This window comes from Dipodomys merriami, unplaced genomic scaffold, assembly GCF_024711535.1.
Source record: "Dipodomys merriami isolate MVZ:Mamm:240054 unplaced genomic scaffold, mDipMer1.0.p SCAF_5, whole genome shotgun sequence".
Lineage (NCBI taxonomy): Eukaryota > Metazoa > Chordata > Mammalia > Rodentia > Heteromyidae > Dipodomys > Dipodomys merriami.
The window spans coordinates 64,320,150-64,340,794 of NW_027206068.1; the positions used below are offsets into that span (position 1 = coordinate 64,320,150).

Here is a 20,645-nt window from a genome sequence, read left to right on the forward strand (position 1 = left end):
GGAAAGAAAAGAAAGAAAGAAAGAACGGAAAGAAAGGAAGAAAGAAAGAAGCTAGCCAGGTCACTTCTGGTTTTCTAGTGGTTTTTATCAGAGATAAGAGTCTCACACTTTCCTGCCTGGGCGGGCTTTGAACCACGATCCTCAGATCTCAGCCTCCTGAGTAGCTAGGATTACAGGCGTGAGCCACAGGTGCCTGGCTTGTGACCAGATGCAAAGGAGGCTCAGTGTGAGCCTAGAGAGAGCGAGGAGGAAGGTGGCCAGGTATCTCATTTGTTTTGGAGCCTATGGATATCAAGTCTCCCTGGAAGTTTCTTCCAGGATGTTCCCTACTGGAGTGTCACCTCTGACCCCTCCGCATTCCAGTACCACGTCCTCAGGGCCAGGTTGAGAATTTGGCCACTAGATGAGATGAGTGTTCCATTCCAAGCAGGTGCCTGCTGGGGAGCAGAGTTACTCCATGAATGTGCTCCTGTGGTGACTGGAAGAAGCAATCCCTCTCTGCAGACTCAGCATTGCTGGGCACCTGACAGCCACTAGGAAGCCAGGGCAGACAGGGGAAGGAATCTGAGGCTCCGGGGTGGATAAGGGCAGCAGCTTCTCAGACTGCGTTGCCTGACCCTTTCCATGGACCCTTTCTTCCCTGCTTCTCCCATTCATCACTTGCTGAGCCCTGGCCATGTGGGTAAACAGACATGGCCCCTCACTGCCCTTGGAACTTAACGTCAGGGACTCTCCATTAAACAAGGACACAAGCCAGGGGGACCTGGTCAGTCTTGATGTCCGCCCCGTAGCTCCAAAGGATCTCATCACATGGAAAACATGTTCTCCACTCCCAAACTTGGCTCTGTGACTCCGCCTCTTTCGTGTGTATTCATTCGCGTTCGTGTTGGCAAACATGGTCCTCAGTTCTATTAAAGCGAATGGCAGACAGTCTTCCCAAGGAGGGCAAAGCCAGGTCTCCCCAGTTGGCGTAACTTGACTCTTCAAGGGTGTCCACGCATCACTAGAGGGAAAGAGGGTTTTGTTGTTCTTATTTCTAGACAGTGCAGACCATTTCTTTAGCTAACTTGTGTTTATATCAAAGCAGGGATATCCTCTAGCAAGAAGACCGCCTCTGGGGTGCCAGCTCACCTGGTCCCCTCCCCCAGGCGCCTGGCAAAACTGCAGGCCGCCGGCCAGGTGAGAGGCCGCCCCTCCGGAGCGCAGGTCCCCGCCGAAGTCCCCGGGAGCCAGGACGGCGCAGACCCTTCCCAGGACCCCGAGCCCGCGCCGGGGCCTTCCTCCCCCAGCCCGCCGGAACCCGAGCTTCCGCAGCCCCCTGGGCGGGTCTCAGGCTCGTCCCCGCACGGGGAGGCCGCGGATGCCCCGCCGCCTCTGCCGCCGCCAGCGCAGCAGCCTCCTCCCGAGCCAGCCACCGCGCAGCCAGACGCCCGGCCGGCCGAGGGGGACGCCGGCCAGGCGGGGCCACCCCCCGCGGCGCCCCCGGCCCCGCCCAGCCCGCAGCCAGGCCCGGAGGCCGGGGCGACTCCTTCCCTCGGCCCTCGGAAGATCCACGGTGAGGACGCCCGGCCCCCACCGCCTCGCCACCCGGACTCAAGGGAAACCCCCCGAGCGGACGCGGGCCGGGTCGGGACCCCCTACCCGGAACCGCCAGCTCCCCAGGACCGAGACCCACCGGCGCCCTCGCTGCCCCGGGGCCGGCTGGCCCCCACGCGGCTGCCCCGGCCTCAGACGCTGGCTCCGCTCCAGAGCCGGAGGCCCACGCCCAAGCTCCTGTCCCCCAGCCGCGAGGAGGCCCCGGGGCCGGGCTCCGACCCCGCCCCGACGGCCTCCCCCGCCGGCGGCGGCGCGGGCAGGCTGCCCCGCATCAGCCCGGCCCTCGCCGGGCCACCCCCGAAGCCGAGCCCCGAGGCCAAGGGCAGCGAGGTGAAGCTCCCTCCCATCAGCCCCCCGGCCCAGGACCAGGCCCCCAACCCACCCCGGGAGGACGGGGCTCCCCGGGTCCGCCTCCCGCGCATCGACGACCCCCCGGGCGCGGGAGGGCCTGCGGAGCAGAGGAAGGCGCCGGAGCCCGAGGGAGCTGGCGAGAAGCAGCGCCCGCCGCCCCCGGACCCCCAGGAGCGGCAGGGACCGCCGGCCCAGGTGCTAGAAACTTCTGAGCCTCTGCCGAGCGATCCCCAACCCCAGGGAGAGAGGAGGAGGAAAGCCCATCCGTCCAGAAAGAAGACCAGCCTCCCGCCCAAACGCCCAGCTCCGAAGAAGAACATTCGAGAAGGATCATCTCAGGAAGACCAAGCTCGTCCCGGTGGCAGCCAGCCCACCCAAGAGGCCAGTGAGGAGGCCCCGGAGGCCTCTCCAGAGCCGGGGAGCGCCAGCCACGGGGACGGCCGCCCGCCGCCTCCTTCCAGGCAGCCCGCCAAAGACAGACGGACCTCCCAGAATGGAGGCGCCTCCCAGGGGTCAGCCCGGGCGGGAAGAAGACGCGCCAGGGGCAGCCAGAGCACCGCGGTGTGAGTGCGAGGCCCTGGCCGGAGTGCGAGGCCCTGGCCACGCCGCCTCCCCCGCCCCGCCCCGCCCCGCCCCGGCCTCCGTCCTCGCCTCCCCGCGGTCTGCGCTCCGGAGCCGCTGGTTCCTGGAAGGGCCACGGCAAGTGACTGCCAGCCAGCCCGTGGGCCCGATGTCCTCTGCCCATCCAGGAGTTCTTCCACCGCCAGCTCCGGCCCGGACAGGGCCCGGCTGCCCTCGGCTTCCTCTCCTGTGGAGAACTGACTCGCTGTGGCGGGCATGTCCACGGGTCTTCTGTGGGAATCCCACGTAACTGGCCCAGGCCGTCCTACTCCAAACACACAAAACAACAGCAGCAAAGAACCATCTGCCTGCATCCCAAGAAGTAGTGGGAAGAAGATAGAGATGAACCAGGGCTTCATTTATGCCGTATTACGATGTTGCGTTGCTGGTGAAGGGCCCGTTTATGGCCTATTGGGGGTGGGAGAGCTAGCCAGAGGCCGGGGCCAGCGAGGCCAGGCCAGTGAGGCTGGGGCCAGCGAGGCCGGGGCCAGCGAGGCCAGGCCAGTGAGGCCGGGGCCAGCGAGGCCGGGGCCAGCGAGGCCGAGCCAGACGAGGCCGGGCCAGCGAGGCCGGGGCCAGCGAGGCCGGGGCCAGTGAGGCCGGGCCAGCGAGGCCGGGGCCAGTGAGGCCGGGCCAGCGAGGCCGGGCCAGCGAGGCCGGGCCAGCGAGGCCGGGGCCAGTGAGGCCGGGCCAGCGAGGCCGGGCCAGTGAGGCCGGGGCCAGCCGCGGGACTCTGCCACCGTCAGACTCACTTCATGTCTTGCATTTCTTTCTCCACATTGGCGTCATTCTTTGGACTACAAATGGCTGAATATCAGTTTCTCTGCCTGGCCACTGACAGCTCTGGTGTTACATCTGCTTTTATCTTTCTCAGCTCTTACTGCTAGAAAGGAATGAATATGAGCAATCTTTGATTCTATGATTTAAAAAAAAACATTCAGGGAAAAACGGATTGGTCTGCAGTGTGGACCAAGCATTTCTTTTTAAGCCTGTCTACTTTGGGGGGCGGGGGATGTTTGCCCTGGCTTAATTCAGATTGTAATCCTGCTACCTATTCCTTGAAAGTAGCTAGGATTACAGATGTCAGCTACTGTAGTAGCTTATTTCTTGACGTGGGGTCTCACTGACTTTTGTTTGAGCCGGTCTTGAACTGCAATCCTCCCAAGTAGCTGGGATTACAGTTATAAATCAGCATGCCTGGCCAATATGTTGTAACCGTTTAAGAACAGAATCGTGGGTTACTCTGTATACAGATAATGGGCTAAACCTGTGTTTAGTATTCTGTGTTTTAAATATATAACTGATGACTAAATGCATACAAAGGTATGTGTCCACAAAACTGCAAGAATGTCAACTGTAATCCAAGTGCAGTAGAAGAAATTGAAAAAATTTAAATCCAAGATATACGAATCCTCGTACAAAGCAAGAATCCACTCATAACTATGTAACATTAGTAATTATCCTCTGAACTATTTGGTTTGTCCAAGATGAAAGTTATAGGATGATTTTTAAAAACAAACAACACTATAATTTGTGATTATTAAGTCATTCACCCAACAAATGCTTATTAAGTATCTCCAATGTGTCAGACACTGCTAGCTACTGGGCATGATGAGGAAGACCCTTAAATATCAGGTGGACAGACAGGAAGGTTCATCACCACATTGTGGAATGGGGTCATGTAGGCGTCCCACAGCACGCTAAGCTTCTGTCGGCATCTTACAGACAAGAAAAGCCACCATTTCCTCTTTGGCTGTCACAAATACTGAGGAAAGGTTTTTCAGCCTAGGATATGACAACAGGACCAGGAAATACTCCCTGGAGAAGTTCCTTCTGCTGAGTCCTCAAGGTCACATGACTGTTCAGGAGCTTGATAGGGAGGAGAGCGGGCAGAGCGGATACTGCTTTTGTGGAGCTAGTGTCTCCTCAGGACGCGTGCAAGGCAGGCTGCAGGCCTGTGTAGATCCATGCCTGGCTACGCCACTTGGGAAGCCTCATCTTAAAACAACAGCAGACCCCTTGAATGGTTAAATTTGTACTTTCGAGGTATCTTTCTAGAAGGGAGACAGGGGATGGAGTTAAGATCATGGTACTGGAGGCAGGAAGAATGGCTGGCACACCAGTGGTGCTGGGATGGTCAGATCCACTGATAAGATGGGCAGTGGGAGAGAGGAGAGTAGAAAGAGATGAAGGAAATAGGGATAATGGCCCACTGTCTGTGAGCCAACTAGTGGGGCCAGTGTCTCACTTGGGTAAAGAGCTTTAGAGACAGATGCACTTCCTGTCCTGTTTGGCCACCATTTCTGAGGCATCTGGAATTGTGTTTTTCAGGAAAAGCACTAAGCAAATTTCTCTCTTGTGCAGGAAGTTCAGCCCTCCTGTGTTCTTTTTGTGTTGTTGTTGGTTGTGGGGCTTGAACTCTGGGTCTGGGTGCTGTCCCTCAGCTCTTCAGCCCAAGGCGAGCGCTCTACTGGTTGAGCCACAACGCCACTTCCGGTTTTCTGGTGGTTAATGGGAGATAAGAGTCTCACAGACGTTCCTGCCCAGGCTGGCTTTGAACGTGATCCTCAGATCTCAGCCTCCTGAGTAGCTAGGATTACAGGCGTGAGCACCCGGCTACCTCCTGTGTTTTTGTTCTGCTTTTATTTATTTGTGTCAGTATGAGGGCTTGAACTCAGGGCCTCACACTTGCTTTTGGCTTTTTCTGCTCAAGGCTGGCCATTTCAGCCACTCCTTCACTTCAAACTTTTTTTCAAACTTTTTTTTTTTTAAGTTTACATACAACTTAAGACATTAGCAGATATTTTTAGCTTTAGGAATTGAAGTTTTGTTTGGTGTTTCTTTAATCAATGGAATATTTGTTTCTTTATTCAAAGCTTAAAATTAGGCCAAAATGATTTTTTAATGTCTTTTATTGTAAAGATTCAAAATGATTTTTTTAAATATCGAGAGAATATGTATGGTTTCTATTTTCCAGGATGGCCTTAGTTCATGTCTGATAATTATAGATAGAACCATTGTGCTTATTTATTTATTTTGCTTTTTATTAAGTAGTTGTACAAAGTAGTATCAATTGAATATATTAATTTATGAATACAATGCATCTTAATCATTGTCACCATTTTCCCCCCTTGTTAATTGGAGAAAAGAGCCTCACAGACGGTTCTGCTTGAGCTGGCTTCAGACTGCAGTCCACCTCTCGGCCTCCTGAGCAGCTAGGATTACACACTGAGCCACCAGTGCCTGGCTGTGTTTGTTCCTGTTTTTAGTATAAGTTTCTAACATTTCAGATTCGGTGCAACATTTTGAACAACATTTTGCTTTCCTGTCAAGGAGAAGAAAAGATCAGCAACTTGTCTCTGGTGACAAATTTTAACTGTGGTTATTAATTGTCTTGATGTAAGGAAAAGTTCTGATTTTTTTTAATATACAAATGTTTTTTTTTAATGTCTGTATTTCGGTACTCTCCCTAAGCTTTGTCTGCTTCAAGACTATAGTGCCCTACCACTTGAGCCACACTTCTTGGGTCAGAGGTGGTTTGTGGAGAAACAAAACAAGCTTTCTCCAAAACTTAGATGCTCCATTATGGGAGTCTTATACATGCTGGATTATTTCCTGGAGTGGATGAAATTTAAGTTTCCCTTTATGATATATGATCCATTCATTACAATTGACTCTGTTTATTGGCTATGAAGAATCCAACTGTCTGTTTTATTAAATACAGTATGTAGCACTGGAATATTGCGTGCATTTAGTATTCATTAGATTACTGGCTGTAAAACATTTTTTGACTAAGATACATAGCTAGGAATACATTTTATACTACTGTGACCCAGTGAACACATACACACAGAGGAAATAAAGCATCATAAGATACTTGTACTATGGAGGGATACGGTATGATGTTTTCTCTTTCTTTCTTTCTTTTCTTCCTTCCTTCCTTCCTGTCTTTCTTTCTTCCTTTCTTGCTTTTTTATGTCTTTCTTTCTTGCTTGCTTGCTTGCTTTCTTCCTTTCTTGGTTTTTTTCTCTTTTTTGTTGTTGTTGGTGGTGGTTATGGGGCTTGAAATTAGGCCCTGGGGGGCTGTCCCTGAGGGTTTTTATTGCTCAAGGCTTAGCACTCTACCACTTTGAGCCACAGCTCTACTTCCAGTTTTCTGGTGGTTAATTAGAGATAGACTTTCATGGTTTTTCTTGTCTGGGCTGCCTCTGAACCACCATCCTCAGATCTCAGCCTCCTCAGTCGCTAGGATTACAGGGATGAGCCAGTGCCCAGCTAGTATGATGTTTTCTGTGGTGCTAATTTTTAGGCTTTCAAATGCAGGTTGCAACCCACTAAGTGGATTCCACAGTGTAGTTTTGAAAGCCCTACACTGAGCCCTGGTCTTGTCCTTGGAATCCTGTTTACCTGGCTTATTCGGATGAGGTTGGACGCACTTGCCTCAGTAATGCTGAGATGAGAATCTGGTAGACTGTGAGTAATGTCTTTTTGCTCATGTTGGAGCTCAGGATGAGATATTTCCAAACCCATATGCAAAGCAATGACTTTTTATGTAAATCTTACTAATAAATGATCTTGATCAATAATGTTTCTGTCACGAAATTATTACCTGGCTCTTACCTGGCCTTTTGTTCCATGATAACCCTGAAAATAATCTTTTTTTTTTTTTTTGTCAGTCCTGGGGCCTGAATTCTGGGCCTGGACACTGTCCCTCAGCTCTTCAGCTCAAAGCTAGCTCTCTACCACTTGAGCCACAGCACCGCTTCCAGCTTTTTGTGCTTATGTGGTGCTGAAGAATTGAACTCAGGGTCTCATGCATACAAGGCAAGCGCTCTACCACTGAGCCACCTTCCCAATAATCTTTTAATCATAAAAGATCCTCCAAATTCTACTTAAGATAACCACATTATTGAGGCAGTGTCCATAAATGAATTTAGTTGCTTAGTTCAATTGGAACTAAGTAATCTAAAATCACTCTTTGTATTGCCCAGCATTCAGAGAAGTGAGCAAAAACTCCCCCTTTTTGTGTTAATAAGTAAATAGTGATAGAAGAGTTAACATCTAATCTTAAAGCTGATTTGGGAAGGACAATCATGAATAGCCAAAGCTGAGGATCTTCCAATTAAAGATTGGTTGTAAATCACAATGAAAGTCAAAATAATCTTTGGAAACCCCAGCTTCACTACAATCTAAATGTGTGAACTTGGGAAAGTTACAAAGTTCTTACCTATAAAATGGAGATAATTAGTAATACTACATACCTCAGGGGTTCTATGAGAATTAAATGTATTGCAAAGCATCTAAGCAATGTTCCTTTGATGAATGTTCATTCTTATGAACAGGTAACCAGCAAAATATATTTTATTGTGTGTTGCTATAGGATAGTATGTGTTCATATTAGGTGGAAATGTTTGTTAAATGAGATAGTTTTCTTTGAAAATACTTTAATAGCCTTTGACAGCCTTGATTGATTAAGGAACTTGAACACAATAAGAATGGTACGAGGTTTCCCTTACTTGTAATAATTAGTATACATCTAGGGTAATCTTAGCAGATGAGCAGAATAGCTCAATAGCTAGGTACATATGACCATATAAGATGATGCTAAGCCAAATGAACTCTTAAGACATGATACAAGAGGTTTTTCTTTGTTGTTGTTGTTCCCAATGTACTACATGATTTCTTTTTTCTTTTGTGTTTTCCCCCTATGGTTTATCCCCTGTTGTCTCTATATTCAATTTTGGTACCCTGGGTATTGTATACATTTATTTAAACTAGGGAAGGGAAGGGGAACAACAAAATGGTGAGACAAAGGACAAAGGGGGAACCTATGCAACAGTGATACTCAAAAGACAATATGTTGGAAATGATCTGTACAACTTGGGGGGGGGTGATGGGAGAGGGAAGAGGGAACAAGTTAGACAAGAAATGTAATTACTACCTTCTATAACTGTAACCTCTCTGTACATTACCTTGACAATAACATTTTTTTAAAAAGGTACCGGCAAGAAGGGGAAATTTCTGAGATGGAGGGACCTTCAGGAGCTGATGACAAGCAGCCCTGTAGTTTTGGAAAAGAGAGCAGGGAAACATGACCAGCGAAGTGACTGAATTTCTTTGTGATACTGAATCAAACCCTTAGGATGATCTCTGGCACATAGTACATGCACAGTAAATGCTATATATTGTTTTCACTGGTATCATCATCCTTTGTAAAATCAGGATCAGATCTATTCTGGATTTCTCATTGGTTAGAGGGGAAGTACTATCAATTTACTTGTCCACATAGTAGACATGTTAGTTTCCTCTTGCTGTCAGTTAAGACCAGCATAGGCTTCTATAACTCTGATCAGCAGATCCTCAGTCTCCAAGCACAAAACTAGGAAAGCAAAATGAATTTTTTAAAAATGGAGAAAGCAACTGATGAAATGGCGTCTTTCAGTCACTTTGCAAGGATAAGTCCTAGCCAGGCCTGGCAAAGGGCATCTGTAGTCCCAGCTGCTTGGAATGCCACACTTAGCACGACTGGCTTAGAGAAATGTACTTGTTCCTATATAATGGGCAAGAGGAAAGTAAACGTACTGAAGTTTCCCTTTCCTGCCAATCGTTGCTATCATTTCCTTTCCTTAATTTTCTATATAGCATTGATCTTATATATCATATAACCACTCTTGAAATGTATCTGTTCTGGCCTATCTCTTTCAAGTACAAACTACTTCATGATAAACTCATTCGTTTAAAAAAATGTTGCATTCTAGATGCATCAGCAAAACATTGGACCATAGGTTCAGCTCTAGCGAAGACATTACAAAGGAAGAGGTCTAGGAGAAAGAAATGTTTCTGTACCTCATTTTCACTGTGTGTGAATAGATGCTCATATCCTTTCCTTTTATCTTGTTGGTGGATGTTGTCTCTGTTTACATAGCTGATTATCTTTCTTCAAATGGATGGATGTTGAAGAATATAGCACTTCACTGTCAGAATAATTTAATAAATGTATTCATTTGCCATATAAACATAATCATTATTACTTTGTCTTCTTGGACTTAATATGACAGTGTTCTACTGCAAAAGCTTATTTCAGTTTGGAAAGTTAGCATGGATTCTGTGTAAAAATACTATTTTTCTAGCACAAGTGGAAAAGACTTTTAAGATGCATTTCTGTCTTAGAAAAATAGCTTCCATTTTGTGATAGCACTTCCTACTGGACTAATTTTTCCCTTTAATGTTCCACCACAAATTGTGTAACTGTTCTAATAAAAATAAACATTTTATACTCTATAAAGGTGATTGTGTTTAAATTTGTTTTAAGCCCTTTTCCTGGTTACATATTTTAGGATAGAGACTATTTTTATAGGAATTGACATTTTATATACAACTTACTGTACACGAATACACACACATTTACTAATCATGGGTTTAAATTACTTTATTGGTTCAGTCACTGAATATGTGTCAAAGCTGAGGAGAAAAATCAATGATTCAGAAAACATCTTGGGACATCTTGGGAATTTCCTCTGAAAATAATATCCTGTTTTTCAAGGATCCGTTTCCAAGTGCTTTCAGAGAAACAGTTTTTGCCAGGTTTTATTTATTTAAATATGTTGAAGTTTTATATTGGAAGGTGATCACTTCCAAGTTTTTGGACAGGAAAATGGCTATGCTGATCTGCTGTATGAGTGGTGCTCTGCATATGAAAAATATTGGTCATTAAAATAGAGATTTGGGTTATTCAAAGCATTTGCAATCTGACCTCCAAATGGCAATTTTATTGCCAGCAATTGACCTGGATATAAGCCTCTAATGCTAGACCATCAACACCTTTTATTTTTTCTTTTCCTTTATGCAGTAAATGGCCTTATTAGGCTGTGAGATTATATGATATCAATTACACATGCTCATGTTTTGTTCTTAGATATATTACCTCTACTGCACTTGCTACTTAGCTTGAATTCTATACTTAGCCTTTTAAAATGTCTCCCACAAATAGTATTTAACTCACCTAATTTCAAAAGAATGGAAGTCTTAAGGAAAGGTCTCAGCTTTTTAGAATTAGTTTGAGATGCATTCCCATTTTTTTCCCAGATACTTTGCTGATAGTTTCCTGCACTTGGTAATGATACTGAGCCATAAAAAATAACTTTAAAATTTGCCATGCATCATTTAAATTCACTTATGCTTCTTCATTGTAGTTATTTAAATAAACTTGCCTATATATTGAAGAGCTTGCTTCTTTTCTTTTGTTCACATATAAGTATGTACATATGTATGCATGTATGTATGTTGCCTCACGGTTAACTTTCACTTAGATGCTTTAAATAAGAACAAACTAAGAAATTTTTGTCAAGGGATTATGACATTGCTATTCTGTTTTATTTTAAAATTAGGAAAAGAGGATCTTCTGTCCATTGATGTATTAAGACATTGGAAAATATTTTCAGAATTTTATGAAATGGATAGGAGTTAAAATTATTGAGATGGTGGTATTATAAGGCAATCGAACAGTCGTGCAAACACATTACCTTCACCCAAAAGTTTTGTTGCTGAGAACCACTAAGAGATAACTTGGAATTATAGCTGCAGGGCCTCATCAGATTGAATGAACCTGATTCCCATACACGGAGTACAGGGGGCTTAGAGAAAGCTAGAAAAATAAACACTAACTGAGAAACTGTGTTTTGAAAAATCTTATATACTTCTACACACATATATGTATCCTTTTTTATGATCCTTATGATCTCTTCTATGGAAATTGTTAACATGAGTTTATCAATCAAAAGCTTGTTTCACTTTGTTCAGCATCATCTGGTCTTGGTCCTAATATTCTGTTCAGTAGGACAGAAAAGAAAAATTGGTACAGCATCTACCCCTTCTCTATCCATCCTCCTTCCCTTTTCCCACAGCTTTAGTGAATTCTGGTCCGTGATGCAGTCACGATAAGCATGCTTGCGGTTCCTCAGAAAAACCACTTTCATGGCCAGGTGTTTATTTCCTGCCAGATAGTGAGTGATTTCCTCTTTTCCATCTTGTATTTCCATTCAGATATCCCCGCCTCACAGAGTATTTCTTTTAACTTCCACTTTCCTTCTCACTCTGTCTCCTTATCCTGTTTCACCACACTTCTCATTGTCTGACTCTTTTAATATGTTATTTGTCTGTTTCCCACATTAGAATTGTAATCCATACAAGTCAAGGAGGTTTGTTCATCATTAGGTCCACAGCATCCAGCACATAATATAGTAAGCATGGGTCAAATGACGTTATAATGATGTCATCGTTAAATTCTTCCCATCAAATCAGATGGTAATATCAAACAACAGAACATAAGGTGTTGGTGATCCTCTATGTCTAAAGGTATATTTAGACCTTCAATAGAGAAGTAATAACAGAAATTTACATTTTTATGTTCTAGGTCTCTGGGCTTCTAATACTTTAAAGGATATGTGCCAAGCATGATGTAATCCTATAATCCCAGCACTTGGGAGGCAGAGGTGGGAGGATTGTGAGTTTGAGGCCAATCCTGAGCCAGAACAGCCTAGGCTACCCAGCAAGATTCCATCCCAATAAAAGGAGTATTGGACATCGTTGATGAATAAATTGTGCTAAACAACTGCCTCATAAATCTATTGTATTCAAAGTTTCTTCTTAGTATTGCATGTTTTATTTTCCTTCTAGCATTTAAGAGAACTTATTAATTGGAAAGAAATTATAAGGTGACTTTTCCCTGAAGTGTTTGGATGCTATGGTTTCTCACACATTTTACTTCATTGTGTAAACCTATATTGATTGAATATTAGATATATTTCCAGAGTATGTGTCCTCAAGGTATTATGGGCTGACTTTAGAATCAATAGCATTATTTGATATTTAGCTGTTATTTATTCAACTCTTTAATGAAAATGTTAATATATTTGTTTTGTTGTATTTTTAGTTCTTTTCAAGTTAGAATGGGAAGACTAAGTGTAGTTTCTTGTATTTAGACAAACAAGTATCAAAAATATTTCTATCACTTTGCAGAGTGCTCTCATTCTATTTCATGCCTTTAGTTTTAAGAGTTATTTGTTTTCTCTCTACCAGAGGTTCTGGCGTCTCCTATGCTAGTTGAAGAGCCTCCCGAGAAGCCTGCTTCTGTGGACATGAGTGATTTCCTGGATTCCACAAGCAGAAACTACTTTGCTAAATTGTGGGCCAAACTTTCAACCAAAAAAACACCAGTGGTAAGAGCAGGGTAGAAGGGGTGAAGTGTCAGCAGGAACACAGATATTGGCAGGCAAAAAGAGGCTTTCATATGGGGTGCTAATAAGTGTTCCCCAAACTGTTCTTTCTCTGATATGAACTGAAGATGGTTATTCTCTCTTTTATGCTCTGTCTGTCGGTCTGTCGGTCTGTCTGTCTGTCTGTCTGTCTCTCTCTCTCTCTCTCTCTCTGTCTCTCTCTCTCTTTCTCTCTCTCTCTCTCTCTCTCTCTCTCTCTCTCTCTCTCTCTCTCTCTCTCTCTCTCTCTCTCTCTCTCACACACACACACACACACACACACACACACACACACACACCTCTCCTTCTTTAAGAATAAATACTGGTCCTAAAACTAGAGTTTGGATGGAAGATTTTTTTTGTATTCAGATTTCCTTAATTTTTCTTTTTTAATACGTTTTTATTGTAAAAACATGGTACAGAGGGGGTACATGAGCAAGGTAATGAGTACATTTCTTATCAAGCATTGTTACCTCCTCCTTTGTTTTTCCCCTACCATCCCTTCCCTCCCACCTCCACAACTATACTCCGCCCCCCCCCACCTAAATTGTAAAGTTAATTTTTAACATAGTGTCTTGTACATCTCATTGTTACAATGGGTCAACCTGTATCCCTATTTAAGCATTTGGTTTTTCCCTTCCCCTCCCCAAATTAGAGAAGTGTATATACAAGTGCAGAGCACGGACATCACAGACAGTGAAAACAGGAGTTATACCGTGGGGGAGGAACATACAAAGAAACAAAAAATTCCCATGGTACATTATAAATACGTTAGAAATAGTAGCAAGAAAGAAGAAAACACTTGTGTCCCTATCTTGGGGTTCATTTCGCTTAACATCATCTAGGATGTAAGATTTTTTGAGTACCTTTTCCTTGGGCTCCCAGTCAAAACTCTGACACCAACTCTTCAACTTGGCAAATACAAAAAAAATACTACAATAAATCAGTGCATTAGAGTATGCATCTGAAGGAAAATGTGTTCTATAGCTGGGATGTAATTCTGAGTATTTGGGGGCTGAGCCTTCAAAGTGTGTCCATTGAAGGAGTCCATACTTGATAACACAGCTTGGGTTAAGTCAGTCATGTGACTTGGTCCCAATTCATTTCTTTGGAAACTTCAAGCAATGAGCATGTGTGGTGTTGAATGCAAAGAGGGCTTTGCATTTAGATTAGGTTATGCTTACTTGCAATCATTTTTACATAATGATGTAGGAATACAAAGCTACTTAAATAATTACAATTGCAGAATTGATAGATTTTTTTTTCAGTTATTAACTCTATTGTTCTATTTCCTTAAAACTTGCCTGTTCTGAGTGAGGATCACAGTGAGTAGTCAAAAGTTTCAGGCTGGTTCCTTTTGAGAAAGACATCACAATATGGCACAAGCTGACCTGTCTGTGCATTTGACTCTAAGTCTTAATAGTTGTTGGGTGTGCTAGGGGCAAGAAACAAATGTGTCTGCTTCCGGTTTCCTGTGTGTTCTGTGGTATCAGCTCTGTGTTGGAGAGTTTCTTCTATTGGCTCTCCTTCTCCCCTCCCATTACCTCAAGCCCGATTCTCTGTGGCTCTTACGTTATTGTTCCCCAGAACTTCCCTATGCCTCTTGGATTCATACTGCTGTGGGCAAGAGAATCTCAGCAGCCCATTGCGGCTCTCCCAGCCATGCCACCTGGCCCTGCCTCACTGCTCATGCCATCCCTGCCGCAGGGAAGAAGGCTGGGCTGGCTGGTGCTGACTATGGTTCCTAGAAACAGCAGTGGGTGCTCTCCAGGCATCTGTAAATACCACCATCTGGAGTGCAGGAACGTCAGACTTATTTATACAAAAGAGATTAAATGTAAAAGAAATTAAAATATTCCCATCTACCAGGATTCGTAGAGGATCAACTATCAGTCATTAGAAATGGGGATCACTCTCCATATTTGGATTAAGTTTCAAAATTCTAAGTTTTACCAACATCCTGGGAAATTGTATTAGAGCCTGGGATCTCTAAACTACCACAGTTACTTAGAGATGTCCCCCTTGCAAGATCCTGGTAGATGAATTCAGGAGACATAGGGAAGTATATACGTGGTAAGGGCTGGAAAGGGATCTTATGGAAGGACCAGCAGCCATCCTCTCTGTGGTGGTTTACTAGTCCACGAATTCACTATGTCCTTGCTAATTTAGCCAACACACAAAGGGCCTTTGCCGTCACAGCCACCCTCTTTATATTCTCAAGGCTTTTTCTCCCTCCATCCCCACCCCTCTCTTTTTCTCTCCTTCTCCCTCTTCCCTTCTTTGCTTCCTTTCCTCCTTACTCTCATGTTTTCATGTGCTCACTCACGCTTGCCCTCCCATTCCTGCCATGTTCATGGGCATGGACTGGCCTTCTCAATACAGAGTGGAGTCTCCTCCAGATATGAGAACAAAACACACCTGATCCTTGCACTTCTGGAACGAATTCTCTGGTAGTAGTCTATAACCTTTGTGGAATGACATCAGCACATCTCTAGCGCTTCTTCTCCTTGCCTTCTTCCTTTGTTGTAATTAGGTTACTAGACCCTGAAGATCCTCGGTATTACCAACTCCAAAGGTTCTGACACCTGGGTGTTTTTTTTCCCCCTTATCATTGGGGACATTGGGGTTTATTCTAGAACCTAAATTACTTGCCTTGTGTGGGGAAAAAAAAAGGTCTGGGGGAAAAAAATCTGACATCAGGCTTGTTGGTGGTAACTGCCATCATTATATCAGTCTGAATGCTTTCTGTGAATGCGACCGTAGGTGGATATGAATTTAGAAAATTTAATAAATGAAGTGTTCCATTTCCTCATTTCCTGATTCTTTAGTTACGTGGCCTTTAGTGGTCTCATTTCATTCCTCTTCCTACCTCATCTGAATGGCTCCCTGGACACATTGTTTTAGTCATCTCTAAAAGGTTTTGGGGGAACTGTAAACATAATTTCAATCAGCTGTTTGCCAGTTTTCTTTTTAGATCAAGTGAAAGAGGACCATAGCTCTTTTCTTAACTGTTGGACAAACACTGTCCAGCCAGAGATTTTTATTTATGAAACACAAAATGCCAACTATTGGTTCCAGAAGTCCCAGTCCGAGTATGACATTGTCCGCTGTGACTTGAGTTCCTGCTTCTGTGGGAACACAGCCCTCTTTGCTTGGTTAACTAACTTCCTGGAAAGCACACTGAATCCTATGCTGACGTAGTGAAGACCTTTCATTCCAGAATTGCTGATATGGCTGAGTCTTAGCCTTTAAAAGTTGGTTTTCTGCACATCAGTTGTATCTATTTTTTCAACCTGCTCTTCCCAATTCCAAGAGAATATCCTTACTCCTACAGTTTGCCAAATCTCTGAATGGTGTGTGTGTGTGTGTGTGTGTGTTTGAACTGGTCCAGGGACTTGAACTCAGGGCCTGCTTGGTGTCTCTGAACTTTTTGTGCCCAAAGCTAGTGCTCTACCACTGGAACTATAGTTCCACTTCTGGCTTTTTGGCGGTTAATTGGAGATTTGAGTCTGGCTGGCTTCAAATTGTGATGCTCAGATCTCAGCCTTCTGAGCAGCTAGGATTACAGGTGTGAGCCACTAGCACTTAACTTCAGATGATCTTTTCCTTCTTTGATGATCAGTAGTACTAATTTACAGGCAAGAGTAACAGTAAAGCCTAAATTTATTATTGTGTTTATTTAGTGAAGTGGTCACTGCTTGTGCTAAGATTTAAGAATTTGTAGCCCCAAAAAGTTTTCCATCTCATTAGAAAGACTAAAAATGCACGCATGAAATGTGAAGTCCATCACATTCTTATTTAGGTATCAAATAAAAGTGATACATTAAATTACAGTTGTATAAAAATATTTTGGTTTTATTTATAATTCTCTGTATGAGTGTCTTTTTCCCCTTTTTGCTTTCTAGCAGAGAATGAATAGCTATTTCAATGATTTGACATACTTTCAACATGAATATAATTTTCTTATCTTGTGTCTTGCCTAGGAAAGATACTCTCTGCACAGACAGCATGAGGCAGCCCGGCAAGCCCTTATGGGAAATATACCTCGTGATCAGACACTCCTGTTTCAAAGGTAGCAATGTATGACATTTGTTGGTACTTGCACAACTTTAGATTTTCTGTGGCCAGATCTACCTAACACATCTGAAATTATCAACAGGAACTGAAATCTCCACACTAAAGTAGACTCAGTCGTTTAGTAGCAAACCTATTTCTTGATGTGTGTTTTCTTGTCATTTTCATATTGCTTAACTGGCACAGTAAGCTTACAGCTACTAGAAACTTGATTTTTTTTTTGCAGTCCGCAAAGAGTAATATTTCTAGTGGTGTTTGGATATAAAGATCAGCCTTCACAAAGGCTACTCATGACTGAAAGTCAATTATCCCCCGTTGAGTTCCTGTACTTGCCTGTCATGACTCTCTAAACAATAGTGATTATTTGAGAGGTCATTTTTTTGTGCCTACTTTGCATATTAGACTGTAAATTCCAGGAAGGTAGAGAGCTTTGTTAACCATGGATTCTTGGTTCTTGGTGTAGATTGCCTACCATGAAGCCAGGACTTCATAGGTACTAGTAGCTATTAATAGTTACTGCACAATTAATTGTTATATAGGAAGAGGATTTAGGCCAGGTATGGTTAGGCACTGCTTTCATATTATTGTCTTATTAATATTATGTGTATCACAGCTCTGAATTCTTCTTTTGTGATGTTTTAGAATATTTAAATGTTAAATGAAAAAGTTCCTGTTTTCAGAAATTTGCCAAGAGCACTGATATCTCTTCCTACCTTCATTCTTCTTCATGCTGCTATTCTTCCTTCTTTCCTTTCCTTTTCCCCCCTCCCTCCCTCTCTTCTTTCCTTCCTTCCTTCCATCCTTCCATTCTTCACTCCTTCCATGCATGTGTAATTGATATCACTATGAAATCCTTTGGGCTAAAAAAATTTCTGATTTCAGGGGTCCAGTATCAGCACCTATAATCAGTAATCAACAGTATTTTTCAAGTTTAGAAGAGCTACGAAAAAGTTTGGAACTGTCTGAAGAATATTTTAGACCTTCCTTTGGAGTATATCCGGAAATGAAGTGAGTTGACGTTTGCTTGATGGACTTGGTCATTGTCTGCTGGTTAGTGGAAAATCATAGCACTCAGGGGTTGGGGATTTAGGGCAGTGAAAGAGCACAAGCCTGATGCGAGGCAGGACCCTAAAAAAAAATATCATCGTAATCATCTCTAGGCTTCAGAGAAATCTTTAAAAAAAAATGTAAGAGTAGGGCTTCACCTCCCAGCATGGAACTTGAAAGTATTAGACCAGGCCCTTCAGAGGGCACATGGGTATATATAGTTTAGTTTGCCATGGCTGGAAGCTTTGGGTCTTTATGTAGCAGAGGCAATTGGAGATACTCAGGTTTTCAATGGCAGAAGAAACAAGAATCCATCACAATCCTAGGTGTCCCTTTGTGTGCAGTACTAGTCTCTGTTTTGAATTTTGATACAGCTGTTTCATGACTCATGCCCGAGCTTTGTTCCTATACAGTTTGTGAGGTTGGTTCTAGTTAGTATTATAGTCCAGTGGTCTTCCAATAACCCCTTGATTCATAGTTACTAATAAAATGTAATTTCTGAGTCCTAACATTTTAATGCCAAAACATAGTTCAAAATCTATATATTGTAGACATTAAAATGTTAATGGAAAGTTTTTGGAGACACAAGAAAAATTACAGAAGGAAAGAGGAATGAGTGTATTTTTATTATGTATCAGCAATGTGAGTTTCTCTAAGTATAAAGAAAATTTTAGATCTATACCTCAGTGGCAAAGCACCTGCCTAGCAAGTGCAATGTCCTGGGTTCATTCCCCAGTGTTGGGTCTTTGTCCATCTTTGGACGGATGGGGTCAGAGGAGAGGTAAGTGCGGCTGCTGGCCCATTCCCCAGCCTCCCTTAGCCCAGGAGACAATCAGACGCAGCAGGGAGTCAAGTCAAGCAGGAGCATCCCCTTTTTAAAGCAAAAGACTGCGTGGGAGGGGAGGAAATGGAACCAACCAATCACTGAAAGGCCACACCTTATCACGCACCTAAGCTTCCATGAGTTGTTTACACACTGAACCTAAACAAATCCAGCTCTGCCCACTCAACTTCCTCTCAGGGCCATCTTTGCTACTTGTGTTCCCCACAGATTTCCCCACACCCCAGTACAAAAAAGAAAATAGAAAATAAAAAAGAAAGAAAATTTAAATGAGAAAACAACAAGGTATATAAGGTACAACAATACTTGATAGGAAATATACTCATGACCTTACTCATGTAACTGTAACCCCTCTGTACAGCATTTTCACAATACAAAAACTTATTTAAAAATAATAAAGTATGACAGATGGCAACCATTCAGTGTATAAAGAGTTCACATAAATTGGTTTGGAAAACACTAAGGACAGTCTTCAACAGATGAAGGAACAAAAGATACAAACAGTTCAAAAGAGAAGTGAGACAGGAGCTAATTGATATAAATATTAACATAATAAAAACAGTGTCTAATTTTACTTGCCATGAGAAATAAATTTCAAACAATATACCACTTTTTGCAGGCTAAATTACCAAATCTGTTTATTATTGTGTATTTATCTATCTATTTATGATGTTGGAAAACTTTTACAAATTAATGACTTTTAAAATGATACAAAGAGAAAGGCTGTGTTAGCAGGCCCAGATTTTACTGGAGATGGGGGAGAATTTCATCATCTTTTAAAAACTCATGTCCAATGCCTAAAATGTATATTTACTATCAACCCAGTTGTCCCAGTTCTGACACATGATTATTGTCTTGGTCCATGCAAGCTGCTATAACCAAATGCCATAGACCCAGTAGTTCATAACAATGTAGATTTATTTCTCACGACTCTGGATGCTATCAAGACGTATCTTCTAAGAGGCTGCTTGTCGCATAGATGGCACCTTCTTTTCTTGCTGGATCCTTACACCATGTGGTGTGTGGAGCTCGAGGAAGTTCTCCAGGTCATTAGGGCAACAATCTGATTGGTGACGGCACCATCCCGATCACCTCTGCTCCGCTCTGACAACTCACCGCTTCACCCATCACCTTGGGGGCTGTGATTTTAACACATGAGTTGGGGAGAGAGTAATGCATTCAGATAGTCAACAATACTAATAAAATAATGCACGTTGTGGGAAATCATTATATGTAAAGATATTCATGAGGGCAGAAAACCCTGCAAAGAACCCGAATGTTCAGAATTAAAAGGATGGCTGAATGAAATATGGAGCAAATAATTAATGGACTGTTATATGCTACTGATACCAGGTTTCAGAGACTAGTTATAAAATTGATTCCCCCCAAATGTGCACCATTGCATAAAACAAAAAAGTTAAACCACATAGAAAAATAAGAGCCAAAGCATAATAATGATCTTTTTCAGCGCATGACTTTTCTTTCTTCCTTCTTGTTTTCAAATTGTCTACACTGGAGGTGTATTACTTTTAGAAAAAACAATGAATATGCTTTATTTTATAGAAATAAAAAATAGGTAACGTTAAAACAGCCCCAAGCTATTGAACTAAAAAATAGTGTGAATGTGTATGGGTTATAAGAAGCAAAATTACAAGCAAGGACAGTAGATCTTGTGTCACACTTGTTCCTGCCCTGGAAGTGTGACATACGTTATCTCTACGTAGAGATCCATGCGAAACCAGAGGCTGTTGTCCCTGTTTGACAGATGGGACAACCGAGACACCAGCTAGTGATGCTCGGGGACTTAGCCGAGGGTGTGTGGCTAAGAAATCTAGAGCAGAGGTTTGAATCCAGGCCAAGAG

General features: G+C 43.3%; 2 protein-coding genes across 3 annotated transcripts in view; both read left to right on the top strand.

Moving 5' to 3' along the window:
• Nucleotides 1-20,645, top strand: part of LOC138809807 (leucine-rich repeat and guanylate kinase domain-containing protein-like) — an 89,766-nt gene that overhangs the window by 65,161 nt on the left and 3,960 nt on the right. For both annotated transcript variants that reach the window (XM_069996792.1, XM_069996793.1), the window contains 3 exons: nt 12,646-12,785; nt 16,805-16,893; nt 17,778-17,903. In XM_069996792.1, the coding sequence (XP_069852893.1) occupies nt 12,646-12,785; nt 16,805-16,893; nt 17,778-17,903 (355 nt within the window). The remainder of the gene's footprint in view (nt 1-12,645; nt 12,786-16,804; nt 16,894-17,777; nt 17,904-20,645) is intronic.
• Nucleotides 896-3,137, top strand: LOC138809997 (basic proline-rich protein-like). The gene is made up of 2 exons (XM_069997215.1): nt 896-970; nt 1,063-3,137. The coding sequence occupies exons 1-2, from the start codon at nt 896-898 to the stop codon at nt 2,512-2,514; spliced, it is 1,527 nt and encodes a 508-aa protein (XP_069853316.1). The 3' UTR covers nt 2,515-3,137.

What these genes read in the sequence shown, in the direction of transcription:
- LOC138809997 (XM_069997215.1), top strand. Translation starts at nt 896, where the DNA reads ATGGTCCTCAGTTCTATTAAAGCGAATGGCAGACAGTCTTCCCAAGGA. An exon ending in GCCAGGTCTCCCCAGTTGGC is followed by an intron (nt 971 to 1,062) that starts GTAACTTGACTC and finishes CCATTTCTTTAG; the next exon opens with CTAACTTGTGTTTATATCAA.